General features: G+C 37.4%; 1 protein-coding gene across 1 annotated transcript; it reads right to left on the bottom strand.

Moving 5' to 3' along the window:
- Positions 1-686: 686 nt before the first annotated feature.
- LOC126720604 (anthocyanidin 3-O-glucosyltransferase 7-like) lies at positions 687-14,728 on the bottom strand. The gene is made up of 2 exons (XM_050423204.1): positions 13,160-14,728; positions 687-755 (listed from the first exon to the last, which is right to left on the bottom strand). The coding sequence occupies exons 1-2, from the start codon at positions 14,558-14,560 to the stop codon at positions 741-743; spliced, it is 1,416 nt and encodes a 471-aa protein (XP_050279161.1). The 5' UTR covers positions 14,561-14,728; the 3' UTR covers positions 687-740.
- Between the last annotated feature and the right edge of the window lie 602 nt (positions 14,729-15,330).

The following is a 15,330-nucleotide window of genomic DNA, read 5'->3' as shown; positions in this document are numbered from 1 at the left end:
CTTCTTTTCAAAGGGTCACAATGTGTAGAATTGAACACATCACAAAACCCTTTGAAACGCATAATGATATGGTTAGGTAAAGTATTTGAGAGAAAAGAAACATAGACAATTTTACAATTTGTCATTCGAATCAAAGAAATTGTTATTAAAATTGCAACAGCTACATAAACGCAGCTCAAATTTAACATTTTTACACTAAACAAGTACTAACTCAAAAGTCTACAGCAAAAAAACAAAAAACAAAAAACAAAAAACAAAAAACAAAAAACAAAAACAAAAACCCAAAACAAAACAAAAAATTGCTCCATCAAAGAGATTATATGATAAAAATTGGCACTTTACCCACCTGAGGCTGGTAATAAAAGACAAACAGAGTTTACCTCAGGTGAATAAAGTGTCAATTTTTAAACTACAGGTAGACAAAGTGTTCTTAAGACAAACTACAAGTGAGCAAAATGTAATTTCCCGTAAAAAATAAAAGCACAAGAATTTTTTAAAAAAGAAAAAAAAAAGGCATACTCCATTCAGTTATACATAGCTTTACTGCTCGACAAATTTATTTTCCATGTTACACACTTCAATTCACTTAAAAAAAAATTAAAAAAGCATTCCACAAAACAGATAATGGAAAACCACAGCAATAGAGATATAAACTTTGGCTCTAATTAAATAAACAATCCAAATAGCAAATACCAAGAATAACAAATAGCACCTCTCTTAATTATTTTATGATTTATGTCTTATTTAGAGATTACCTCCACCAAAGTTTTGAAATCCTTGGAATCAATCCCATTTGATCCAACAGCCTTCACTACTACCTCTTTAAGCTCTTTACTCTTCTCCCTCATCCTCCTTCCTTGTTCATGTTGCAGAACGAGTTCCAAGCTTTTGAGCATTCCATTCTTTGTGAACACTCCACCCTCAACTCTCACCCCAATCCCCCACACAGCCTCAACCATCCTTCCATTCATCATGTTATCACCCAAGATTGGCCTACAAATCATCGGCACCTCTCCAACAATACTCTCAAACACAAAGTTATATCCACAGTGAGTGACATACACACCTACTGTACTATGTGCCAAGACATGACTCTGTGGTGCCCATGGAACTATTTTTCCTTGCAAGCTTGTCCATTGAACAAACCCATTCGGTAGAATTTTCTTGAAATTGTCCTTAAGAGACTGAAGAAAAGGAACACCACTCGCTTCCAATGCCTCATCTAAAGCTACAAACTCATTAGGTGGCATGGCCACCACAATTCCAAAGCTAATATATGCTACCGAAGTTGGTTTTTGCTTGTCCAACCAAGGAAGGCCGTAAAAACTAGAGAATCTAAATAGAATTGAGAGAATTTCATTGATGGAGAAGAAAATTACAAGAAATTGAATGAATAAAATAATACATAATTGTACTATGTTTTATATACATAGAAAAATATAACCGCCCTACAATTGGCGCCAAATTCTGTTATTTGGACCTTCCAGAATCTGTACATGTGGCAATCCAAGAGCAAAACTGAATTTGTGGAACTAACTTCTTCAATGTTATTGGATGAAGAGCTTGTGATCTGGCATGACTTCAAGCATTTCTAACACTTCTGTGCTCATCAAGCCATTTGATGCAATCCTTGTGCTCTGAGCAGTGCACTCCTTATCAACAGCTGCTGCCTTCGTGGCTTGACTAGTGCATCTCACATCAGTAGCTGCTGCACTACTAGCCACCTTTGTGCACCTCTGCTGTGAGATATTACTTGCACTTTTAATACTCCCCCTCAAGAGCACAGCTCTTGCCTTTTGCTCTTCCAAACCTATATGAGGATAAGCCACTGTAGAAGCAAAAATATTGATCACACCTAGCCTTCTGATCAGTCTTAAAAAACTTTCCACTCCTAACGCTTTGGTGAACACTTCTGCCAACTGATCCTTGGTTGATACATAGAAGGTTTTAAGTGCACCATTAAGAATCTTGTTTCTCACAACATGGCAATCTGCTTCTATATGTTTTGACCTCTCATGGAATATTGGGTTTGCAGCTATATGTGCTGCCTAGTTATCATAGTACATCAATGCAAGCTTATCATGTTTGACATGTAAATCTTGTAATAAATGCAGAATCCAAGTTAATTCACAGGTAGTAGTGGCCATAGCCCTACACTCTTCCTCTGCACTGGACCTAGACACTATGCTTTGCTTCTTAGACCTCCAAGACACTAATGCATCACCAAGAAACACATAATAACCTATTAAAGACTTCCTTGCATCTGGGCATCCTGCCCAATCTGCATCATAGTATGCTTTTAGGTGTAGGTCAAAGTTGCTAGGGAAGAAAACACCTTGACCAAGTGTTCCTTTAATGTACTATAGAATCCTAGTGGCTGCTTTGGTAAGCAAGTCTCCACTGTCTTTAGACAACTTGAGTTGTTGTTCCATTGAAGTTTGGACTGGTTTACACCCTGACATACCAGTTTCCTCAAGAACTTCCAAAGCATACTTCCTTTGAGATAGGCTAATTCCACTCTTGTTTCTTGCAATTTCTAAACCCAAGAAATACTTGAGTGATCCCAAATCCTTAATACCAAACTTCTGATCTAAAACAGACTTGAGAGAGGCAACACAAGCATGATCATTGCCAGTGATTACCATATCATCAACATAAACCAATAAAGCAGTGAACAAAGACCCTTTGTTGTGCACAAATAAGAAGTGATCAGCTTGAGATTGAACAAAACCAAGCTTCTTTATAGTTGCTAACAGCTTAGTGTACCACTGCCTTAAAGCCTATCTCAAGCCATAAAGTGACTTAACCAATTTACACACCCTAGGAGCAGTAGAAGAGGCTGAAACACACTCCCCCTTACTGTGAAAACCAAGTGACAATGACATATAGACCTCTTCATCTAAATCTCCATGCAAAAAATCATTATTGATGTCCAATTGGTGTAAAGGCCACTGCCTGGCAGCAGCAAAAGCAAGCAAGACCCTCACTAAAACTGTTTTAGCAACAGGAGAAAAGGTTTCAAGGAAATTAAGTCCTTCCCTTTGGGTATAACCCTTGGCAACCAGCCTAGCTTTAAACCTCTCAACACTACCATCAGGATTAAGCTTCACTTTGTAGACCCATTTGCAGCCAATGGGAGACTTACCAGGAGGTAAACTAGTCACATCCCATGTATGATTCATCTCAAGGGCTTGGATTTCTTTGTCCATGGCAACCCTCCAAAGTGGGTCCTGAACTGCTTGGGAAAAGCTATGAGGTTCTTTGGGACTAGAATTGACTGCCAGCAAATAAGAGTGATAGCAAGGTTCCAAATGGGAATAGGTAAGACACTAAGCAAGATCATAAGGAGCACCAACTGCAACAACAGTACAAGCATGGTCCTGGAAGTAGGCAAGAGGTCTGATGTCTCTAGTTGACTTCCTAAAAGGTACTGGAGGAACTGAAACAACTGGTATAGCATTAGAATTAGGCACCTGATCAAAATTAGGCACCTGAATAGGACTAGAAGAAGTAGCATTAGAAGGTAAAGCACTAGGAATAGGTTGAACAATAGTAGAAGGAGAAGGAACAACATCAAAATCTAAGGCAACAAGATCAGGTATGCTAATGGGAGCAACAAACCCATCAACATCAGCAGGACAGGAAGCCTCAACAGCAGTAGGAATAAAAGGATCTGCAAAATTAGTTGAAACAAAAGCAAAAGGAAAGGAATGTTCATGAAAAACCACATCTCTAGAGAGGAACACCTTATTAGTAGCTAAATCAAGGACTTTATATCCTTTAACCCCCAAAAAGATTTCCCAAGAAAACACATCTAACAACCCTAGGTGCAAACTTGGATCTGTGAGAAGAAAGTGTAGAAGCAAAGCATAAGCAACCAAACACCTTTAAATGTGCATAACTAGGTGGATGACCAAATAACACTTCAAAAGGAATTTTATTTGATAAAGCAAATGAGGAGATTATGTTGATCAAATAAACAACAGCAAGAATAGCATGGCCCCACAAATGCAAAGGTAAATGAGATTGAAACATGAGAGCTCTTGCCACATTCAAGATGTGTTGATGTTTCCTCTCAACAATAGCATTTTGTTGTGGGGTTTCAACACAACTTAAATAATGCAAGATGTCTTTCTTGGCAAAGAAATCTTTCATGAAGAATTCAATACCATTATCTGATCTTAAAGTTTTAATTTTCTTAGAGAATTGGGTTTCCAACATAGTGCAAAATTGTTCTAAAATAGATTGTGTTTGGGATTTATGCTTTAACAAATACACCCAAGTGCACCTAGAGTAATCATCAACAATGGTTAAAAAATACTTGCAATGATCAATAGTAGGAATTGAGAAAGGTCCCCACATGTCACAATGGATCAATTCAAAGCAAGAATTAGAGAAATGAGAACTTTTATGGAAAGGTAAACGTTTTTGTTTAGCAAGTGGACAAATGTCACAATTGAAATTCTCAATAGAAGTGAAACAAGGTACATCTTTTGGTTTTATTGGAGCCAATTTGGCATTGGACAGATGACCCAATCTGGAGTGCTAGATATGAAGCTATGAACTATGTACAGAAGCTGAAATAGAAGCTGCAATAGAAGATGTAGAGATGCTGCCCTTGTCCAACAAGTAAAGTCCATTGCATTCTCTAACCAGACCAAGTGTGCTCCAATAAGCAAGGTCCTAGATAAAGCATAGGTTTCCAAAGAAAATAAGGCAACAAACAGTGGACTTGGCTAGCTAACTGACAAAAATAAGATTGAAGCTAAAGGATGAACACATAGAACATTATGAAGGGTAAGATGTTCTGAGATTTTCACAATGCCAACATAAGTGACTGAAGCTACTTCTCCATTGGGTAGATTAACAAATGTATTTAAAGTAGCAGTAATAGTAGTAAAACATGTAATGGAATGCACCATATGATCAGTAGCCCCTGTGTCTATGACCCAATCAGTGGCATGAAAGGCCTCTCTATCAACTACTTTGGTAGAAAAAATGGAATGCCTTAAAGAAGGAGTGAAAGGGAACAATGAATTTGTACCTGACATAGTGTCAACAAAAGAGCAATTGGCACTGTCTGAAGGTGAAATGGATGAGGAAGGCACACCAGTTGCAGCAGGTACACCAGGAGCTCTAGGAAGCATGTTACAGACAGCACCACTTGTACTCACAGTTGCAACATGGTGATTAGCACCTTGATCAGTACTAGTATTGAAAAGAGCAAGCAATTGCTCACACTGTGCCTCAGAAATAGGACATTGAGCAAATGCATTGGAAGGCCTTGGCCTTGAGGATATGAAACTTGATTAGCAATGGAATTTGGCTTGCCTTTTTGCTTGTAACCTGGTGGATATCCATGCAACTTGTAACACTTGTCCATAGTGTGTCCAAGCATGTTGCAATGGGTGCACAAAGGCCTCTCCTTCTTAGGGCCACCTTTACCTCCATAATTCTCTCTGGTGTTGGCATACATTGCCACTGAATCAGGTTTAGGTGTGAAGGTAGAACCATGACCAATGCGTTTTTGAGATTCTTCTTGGAGAACCAAAGCACACACCTTGCTCATTGATGGAAATGGCTCAAGCATGAGTATATGACTCCTCACAGTCTCAAAATTCTCATTGAGCCCCATTAAAAACCTCATTACATAGGACTTTTCATGAGCAATGCTTAGAATCTTCATTGCCCCACAAGTACAAGTTGGCAATGGCTCATAATGAAGCAGTTGATCCCAAAGCTTCTTGAACTTAGAGTAATACTCAGTCACTGACAACTAACTCTGAGTTATTTGTGAGATTTCCTGTTGAAGATTATAAATCTTTGGTCCATTTCCCTGTGAAAACATACGCTGCAACTCAAGCCACATCTCCCTTGCAGTCTCACAATACATGATGCTGCTTGACACATTAAGATGCATAGAGTTGATCAACCAAGAAAGCACCATTGTGTTATAGCTTTCCCAATCTTCGTATAGAGGAAAATCATCTTCAGGCTTTGCAATCTTGCCATTCACGAATCCTATCTTTTTCTTGGCAGTTAATGCTAGAACCATAGCCCTAGACCAAGATTGATAGTTTCTCATTCCCAAAAGTGGTTGAGTGACTAAGATATTCCCTGGATTCTCACTGGCACTAAGGAAAAATTGATTGGGAGAATTGGTCTCTGTGTTGGACTGAGGGATTTGCTGTGTGGATTGATTGTACACAAGAACAAAGTCACTTCCTTCTCCAGAAGCCATTGATGCTATCCACGAGCTTGTATGAAACTTCTAATCAAATTGGAAAAGAAAAACAAAAGATTCTTCAAGATACAGTATCAACACAGATGAATCAAGTCTTTGTGAATCAGAATTCAAGAATTTTCTCAAAGGAATTTCTATTTGGTAAGCAAGAATCTTTTGGAGTCAAAAACGAGACTAGGAAATCAGTATTAACTATGCTAGTCACTCTGATACCATGTAAAAACTAGAGAATCTAAATAGAATTGAGAGAATTTCATTGATGGAGAAGAAAATTACAAGAAATGGAATGAATGAAATAATACATAACTGTACTCTGTTTTATATACACAAAAAAATATAACCGCCCTACAATTGGCGCCAAATTCTGTTATTTGGACCTTCCAGAATCTGTACACATGGCAATCCAAGAGCAAAAGACTCCTAAATTTGTGGAACTAACTTCTTCAATGTTATTGGATGAAGAGCTCGGGATCTGGCACGGCTTCAAGCATTTCTAACACTTCTGTGCTCATCAAGCCATTTGATGCAATCCTTGTGCTCTGAGCAGTGCACTCCTTATCAACGGCTGCTGCCTTCGTGGCTTGACTGGTGCATCTCACATCAGTAGCTGCTGCACTACTAGCCACCTTTGTGCACCTCTGCTGTGAGATATTACTTGCACTTTTAATAAAGGCAACCTGTGGTATCTAAATGTGATGGTGGTAGAGGTGGAGGTGGAAGTGTTAAAGGTGAGAAAACCCACGTAGAACACATCTTGAAACTTGGACTTGAGATCATTGGCGATGATGGTAGAGTTTATTTCTTGAAACGAGTTCATAACAATAGCACTTGCTTGTGGAAGTACCTTACTCATTCTGTATAGTGTTTGTGAAAAAAGTGATGAATTTGAGTCACCTTGGAGTACTTCATCGGATAGGTCACAAAAGCGCATTGTAGACAGCCCTGGAATAACATCCAAGGTTTTGTCAATGGGCTTTAGGCCTCCCACTACACCACCATTACCATTACCACAAGCATTAGCGTAGGTCTTACGGATGATATCAGTGTAAATGTGAGCTGAGAGACAATTAGGTGCGGGAACTCAAAAAGGCACCCATTTTACGTTCATGTTCTGAGCCATCTCACAAGCAAACACCGAGAAAGCATCAGTCAACAAGCAACTGATGTTCCTCCCAAACTCAACCACAGTCATGTCCATGGCTTTCCCAAAGCTCTCAGGTGCAGCCTTAATGAACAGCACCAATTCCTCGATGGGGTTGCCTGGAGTGAAAACATGGCCATTAGGCAAACCATCAGCAACATCATAGGCTTTGAGGTTGTCTGGCAGGTTAACTTGTGAGGTTGAAAAGAGCCTTTGGTTGGATTTAAGTGTTGAAGAGTGAAAAAGGTATGTGTGGGGTTGCCCGTGCTAATTTGCAAGTGAGGTTAAGGAGAGGCCAAGGATGGCAGCCAAATGGGAATGCTAAAACAGCAACATGTGCATGATCCGGTGAACTTTGGGTCATTGACATGTTTGGGTCATTTCAACTGGAAGAAGAAGGATCAAATTCGATTCATGTGTTTGTTCAACTACCTAAGCCAAGATTGAATTTGAATGGTAGCTTTGTTTTGTCAGGAATGGAGCTATGTTGCCACACCTAACACGTGTACTTCAACTACCTAAGCTAAGATTGAATTTAAATGGTAGCATTGTCAGGGATGGAGCTATGTTATGACTAGGGGGGCCATGGTCCCCTCGCCCTAAATCAAGGACGCAGCTATGCTTTGGCATTGGGTGCAATTCCCCCAACTTTTTTTGAAATTTGACTTATGCATATATATATATATAGACACAAGTTTAATATTTGACCCCAAAATATATACACTTAGCCTACCCCTCCAAAATATTTACAAAGTACCCCATGAAACACCAAAAAAAAAAAAAAAAAAAAATTGACTGACCTCCATCTCCCAGCTCTTGCTTCTCTCTCTACTTGTATGCAGTGACAAGGTATAGAACTAGTAGTGCTACTGGTAGTGACTGATATTTCTCAATATTCAAGTATAAAGGTGTGGCCTCTAATATTTAGATCAAAACCTGAAAGAAAAAGTTTTTAATGAAAACAAACGTGTGGCTATTGTTAGAGGACTAGAGTACTGGGTAGTGTTGTAGTGGAGACTAATAAGAAGAGAAAAAAAAATTGAAATTGGATGTTTATTTGACTTTTGTGGTCTTAGGACAATAGAAAAGTTGTGTATTTCATGTTTTATAATGAATTGTTAAATATTTTTGTGACTTTATCGTTTCAATAAATTGTTAACATTAAATTTTTATGTTTCGTGGGCATCTTTATTTGGGTTTTTGTTTGGGATTAATTTCATTGGGGATGTTGTGGATTTGGGTGTCCCTAGCATTATTCAACGAAAAGATATGAATAATTCATAAGTTAATAATGATGATTTAGTATTGCTAACCTCTAGTGTTGATGTCCTAATTTTTAAAAATCCTAAAATAAAATTGAAAGCTCGGATTTGTGCTAAAATACAAGAGCTTGTTCAGACCCCCAATTAAAAATTATGGCTAAATTGCAAATACAAAATAACACCGAGACGTGTTATTAAAGAGGAAACTGAAGAACTCCGCGAAAAACTTCTCCTCGACCCTCCAAGTCAAAATCAATATACTAGAGAATAAAGTTGGAGTACACGAATAACAAAAAACCCTCCAAGCCTAGTCTACCCCATGTACTTGAACTCTTCAAGCTCCTGCTACCAACTAACTTCTTAGAGCCTTGTCTTCTCTAACTTTCCATATCCCGCAATTCAGTCCGATTGCATCCACCAATGAATGGCTCCTTCCAATGCTTCCTAGTAGCAGCAAAATCTCACTTTATACTCAGAATAGATGTGGTAAGTGTTTAGGCTAGCAGCCTCTCAAGGATTTAGAGATAGAGAGGTAGGAATTGAGGAAAACTACAAGGAAATGTGTAGATAATTGTGGGTATAACAATCTCTAACTCTCAAGTATATTTTCTAGGGTTTTCTCTCTAAAAAGCACTCATTACAATTCATGGGTAATTAGGGTATATATAATGTGGGTAAAGAAAAGGTAAAGCAAAACACAACTTTTTGCCAAATAGAGACTTTCGCGAGTCCTTCGCAAGTTGGCCCTTCTTGCGAAACAGTCGCAAAAATGACAGCCTAGCACAACTCTTCGTCTTCCACTCATGTGCTCCACACATGGCATTTTCGCTAATTGCTTCTCGCGAGTTACTCGCGAACCAGTCGTGAAATCCACTGATTCAACTCTTGAAACTTGATTCTTAACCAATCTCTCACACTCATCCCTTACAAATAAACCCATATACATACAGGGAAAATGATTGAAGAAAAATACAATTAAATTTTGCACGGAGTTAAAGCCAACACAATATAGTTGGAAATCACAACTTTACAAAAATCTTGAAAAATCACCAACAATAAAATTGGTATTAGTTTACATATTGTAGTGTGATCTTGGATTGCATTTGCAAATATGATGCTATGATGTTAATGAGCATGATGAAATTCGATAAGCTTACACTAAGCTTGGCCCCTAGGTTCGAAGTCTGGCTCCATCCTTGGCCCTAATAACATTGTTGAGAAATTGGCTCAAATTATAATTGTGACTTGGAATGTTAGTGAGGTTTCTTAGTTGAAGAAGGAAACATTAATTTGGGTTATTTCTTTAGTGTGTAAGGAAAGACTATTTCTTGGTGTGGAAGAAAAGTTTATACTTTGTTAAAGAAGTAAGGTATTCCTTGTGCAAGAAGGAATAGGAAAATAAGTCTTATAAATAGACAGTGATACAAAAAATTTGATGACTTTGGTCCAAAGGTTCTCCCTATCGAGAGAGGGAACATAGAGCGTGAAACAAAAAGAGAAAAACATGAATTTTTGCTTGGGAGGTAATGCAAGGAGGGAGATAACAAGCACACGTATCAAGGAGAATTTGTGAGGCTTTGTTTGATGTTGAATAGTGAAGAAAAAAGATGAGAATAATGCTAGAGAGGAGAGAGAAAATGGTTGTCGCCTTCTAGAAGTTAGCCAAGGAGAGCAACGTGAAAAGATAAAGACGAAGAGAATAAAGCTATAGAGGAGATAACAAAGTGCTACCACCTTCGAGAAGATAGCCAACGAGAGTTACTTGGAAAAGAGAAAAAAGAATAAAAGAAAGCCAGAGAGGAGGGAGTAAAGTGTTGCCGCCTTCTAGACAAATAACTAGTGTTTGTGAGAGCAAATGTTTTTCTTTAACCGTGAGACACAAAGAGAGTGTATTTGAACCATAGAAAAAAAAAAGATATTTTTCTTTAATCGTGAGACATATACAAGAGATATTGTAATTAATTTGATAATTTTGAAATTGATTTGGAGTTTGTCCCATAATTTTTCCCTTCAAGGAGAAAGGTTTTTCAATATAAATATTTGTATTTTTGTGTGTAATTGCTATTTGGGTTGATAATATATTGGTGATAATTCTATTTAGGACCAACAAACGCCCCACCATGCATGTGTTGTTTGCCATCTCCTATCAGAAGCTAAACTCGGAGATGAAGATGAGAGAAAGAAATTTCACATTGAATGAATAGGAAAAGTATAGCTCTCCTTATATATAGAAGTAACAAAGCAATTGAATGATACAAAATGAAATAAAAAGAATTTAAAACAAGCTTTTAAATTTTAACCCAAATCAAGTTCTCATGCTAGGCCTTTTGGATTCTTAATACCAAAATTAGCCTAAATTCCCTCTCTTAATGACCAAAATATTAGACGAAAATCCTCCCATCCCCACACATAGGCTACTCCTCTGCTCTGCACAAAGGCTACTCCTATGCTTGATTTTTATTCTTTCACTATTTTGATATTCATTGAATCCATTGATGACCACAGTGGAGGAATTAATGTTAGTTGTTTGTAACATTATCAGTGATGTTTATTATCTTTACAAAAGTCAAATAATGGTATTAAAGAGATTGTAAAGTGGTTAGAATTTGTCAAACTAGGTGTCAATAGCATTCAAAAGAAAAAACCAAGTGTCAATTGGGCTTTAAAATGCCTGGCTAATGTGGCGAGAGACTATTACAAAACATGAGGCCAAGGAACGTGGTCTTAAAAACATACCCAATCTCAACAATTAAATTTGAATTGTTGACCCAAATAGATGATAAAATATTAAATTGACCCCCAAAATAAATTATTCTTGAAGTTGCAATTTGTTTTTTTTATTTTTTTTTTAATTCGAAACTTTGCCCCCAAACCTTTGGCTCTGGCTCCATCCCTAAGCTTTGTGTTTTTTTTTTTTTTTTTTTTGATAGGTGAATATATGGTAGCTTTGTGGCCCCATATAATCTCATATCTCATGGTCGCTGCAAGATGAGAAAGTGTGTCATGTATCCACTGCTACATGTAGCCTTCCTCTCACAATAGCAAGTGAGTCTTATTGACACCCAGCCACCTGCTGTGAGAGGAAGGCTACATGTAAACAATACATGGTAGAATTTCCTGGCAAGAGATGCCTTTTAACTAGGGAAAAAGAAGTATTGTCTATTTACTTTTAAGAAAAAAGATTTTAAAAAACAAAAAATGAGGCCAGAGTATAAGGAAAACCGTAAGAGAGAGGCGACATGTAGTTGATACATAATATATTTTCTCAAAATACAAAGTTTATGAATTTTTTTATATAAAAAAAAAAATGAACATTAACCGGAATATTATGTGGCCTAGCTTTAATGACATGACATATGATTTTTTAGTTTTTTTTTTTTAAGAAAAAATAAAACAAAAAATACAGGGCAAAAGAAAAATTGATTGTTTTCTCAACAGTCATCCACCTCTAGATGCATGGTATAAGTGTATAACTTTTTAATTAAAAAATAGGAGAAATTATACTTTGCCCACCTGTAGTTTCTCCGAAAAACACTTTGCCTACCTATGATTTAAAACTTGGCACTTTACTCATCTGAGATAAGCTTTGTTTGTCTCCCGTTACTCACCTCGATTAAAAGTAAGAGTAAACTTGTATGTTTGCTACCTGTCTCTCTCCCCTCAAAACATAAAAAGAATAAAAAAAATTTTAAAAAAAAATCAAAGGAAAAGAAGATCTAAAAGTTAGGTTTTGTAAAAAATTAAAACCTAACTTTTAGATCTTCTTTTCAAAGGGTCACAAAGTGTAGAATTGAACACATCGCAAAACCCTTCGAAATGCATAATGATATGGTTAGGTAAAGTAATTGAGAGAAAAGAAACATAGACAATTTTACAATTTGCCATCCGAAACAAAGAAATTGTTATTGAAATTGCAACAGCTACATAAACACAGTTCAAATTTAACATTTTTACACCAAACAAGTACTAACTCAAAAGTCTACGGCAAAAAAAAAAAAAACCAAAACAAAACAAAACAAAATAAACAAAATAAAAAATTGCTCCATCAAAGAGATGATATGATAAAAATTGGCACTTTATCCACCTGATCTGAGGTGGTAACAGAAGACAAACGGAGTTTAATCAAGTGAGTAAAGTGTCAATTTTTAAACTGCAGGTAGGCAAACTGTTTTTAAAGTAAACCACAAGTGGGCAAAATGTAATTTCTCGTAAATAATAAAAGCACAAGAATTTTTTGAGAGAAAAAAAAAAAAAAAAAAAAAAAAAAAAAAAAAAAAAAAAAAAAAGCACACTCCATTCAGTTATACATAGCTTTGCTATTTATTTTCCATGTTACACTTCAATTCACTTTTTAAAAAAAATTAAAAAAGCATTCCACAAGACAGATAATGAAAAACCACAGCAATAGAGATATAAACTTTGGCTCTAATTAAACAGACAATCCAAATACCAAGAATAACAAATAGCACCTCTCCTAATTATTTTATGATTTATGTCTTATTTAGAGATTACCTCCACCAAAGTTTTGAAATCCTTGGAAGCAATCCCATTTGATCCAGCAGCCTTCACTACTACCTCTTTAAGCTCTTTAATCTTCTCCCTCATCCTCCTTCCTTGTTCATGTTGCAGAACGAGTTCCAAGCTTTTGAGCATTCCATTCTTTGTAAACACTACACCCTCAACTCTCACCCCTATCCCCCAAACGGCCTCAACCATCCTTCCATTCATCATGTTATCACCCAAGATTGGCCTACAAATCATCGGTACCTCTCCAACAATACTCTCAAACACAGAGTTATATCCACAGTGAGTGACATACACACCTACTGCACTATGTGCCAAGACATGACTCTGTGGTGCCCACGGAACTATTTTTCCTTGCAAGCTTGTCCTTTGAACAAACCCATTCGGTAGAATTTGCTTGAAATTGTCCCTAAGAGACCAAAGAAAAGGAACACCACTCGCTTCCAGTGCCTCAGCTAAAGCTACAAACTCGTTAGGTGGCACGGCCGCCACAGTTCCAAAGCTAATATATGCTACCGAAGTTGGTTTTTGCTTGTCCAACCAAGGAAGGCAACCTGTGGTATCTGAATGTGATGGTGGTAGAGGTGGAGGTGGAAGTGTTAAGGTGAGAAAACCCACGTAGAACACATCTTGAAACTTGGACTTGAGATCATTGGTGATGATGGTAGAGTTTATTTCTTGAAACGAGTTCATAACAATAGCACTTGCTTGTGGAAGTACCTTACTCATTCTGTATAGTGTTTGTGAAAAAAGTGATGAATTTGAGTCACCTTGGAGTACTTCATCGGATAGGTCACAAAAGCGCATTGTAGACAGCCCTGGAATAACATCCAAGGTTTTGTCAATGGGCTTTAGGCCTCCCACTACACCACCATTACCATTACCACAAGCATTAGCGTAGGTCTTATGGATGATATCAGTGTAAATGTGAGCTGAGAGACAATAAGGTGCGGGAACCCAAAAAGGTACCCATTTTACGTGCATGTTCTGAGCCATCTCACAAGCAAACACCGAGAAAGCATCAGTCAACAAGCAACTGATGTTCCTCCCAAACTCAGCCACAGTCATATCCATGGCTTTCCTAAAGCTCTCAGGTGCAGCCTTAATGAACAGCTCCAATTCCTCGATGGGGTTACCTGGAGTGAAAACATGGCCATTAGGCACACCATCAGCAACATCATAGGCTTTGAGGTTGTCTGGCAGGTTAACTTGTGAGGTTGAAAAGAGCCTTTGGTTGGATTTGGAAGTGTTGAAGAATGAAAAACGTACGTGTGGGGTTGCCCATGCTAATTTGCAAGTGAGGTTAAGGAGAGGCCAAGGATGGCAGCCAAATGGGAATGCTAAAACAGCAACATGTCCATGATCCGGTGAACTTTGGGTCATTGACATGTTTGGTTATGATTTGAATATAGTTAGAGCAACTTATGATGGATAAAAAGGATGGTGTTGGCGTGTTGCATTGCTACCCAAAAAATACCATGTTAATTATATAGGCACATAGATGCGGGTACAGCACAACACATTCACACGTATATACCTATAAAAATAAAAAAAATAAAAAAAAAATAGAGAGACAGGTATTTCAAGACTCACAGCATGTATGAAACATTTCAACCGGAAGAAGGAGGATCAAATTCGATTGATGTATTTGTTCAACTACCTAATTAAGCTAAGATTGAATTTGAATGGTAGCTTTGTCAGGGATGGAGCTATGTTGCCACACCTAACATGTGTACTTCAACTACCTGCTAAGATTGAATTTGAATGGTAGCTTTATAATTTGATTTATTCATATAAATATATATATATATATATATATATATTTATATATACACACAAGTTTAATATTTGACCCCAAAATGTATACAATTAGCCTACCCCCTCCAAAATATTTACAAATTACCCCATGAAACACCAAAAAAAATTTGACTGACCTCCCCTTTTGCCCAATTGCCCCAAGAATAATATGAAAAACCTTTAGACAAAACTTTAAAACCAGAAAAACAAACCGCAACCCTCTCTCTCTTGCTGTCTCTCTCTATGTTGTGTTGTGTGAGGAAGCTGACTCTGGTTGCTTTGCCCATTTTTTTAATTTTTTGAAACCTAGTCTCCATCTCCCAGCTCTTGCTTCTCTCTCTACTTGTAGTGGTGACAAGGTA

Source organism: Quercus robur, chromosome 4 (assembly GCF_932294415.1).
Source record: "Quercus robur chromosome 4, dhQueRobu3.1, whole genome shotgun sequence".
Classification (NCBI taxonomy): Eukaryota; Viridiplantae; Streptophyta; class Magnoliopsida; order Fagales; family Fagaceae; genus Quercus; species Quercus robur.
The sequence above is the reverse complement of the archived record's forward strand: the minus strand, read 5'-3'. Positions and strand labels throughout refer to the sequence as shown.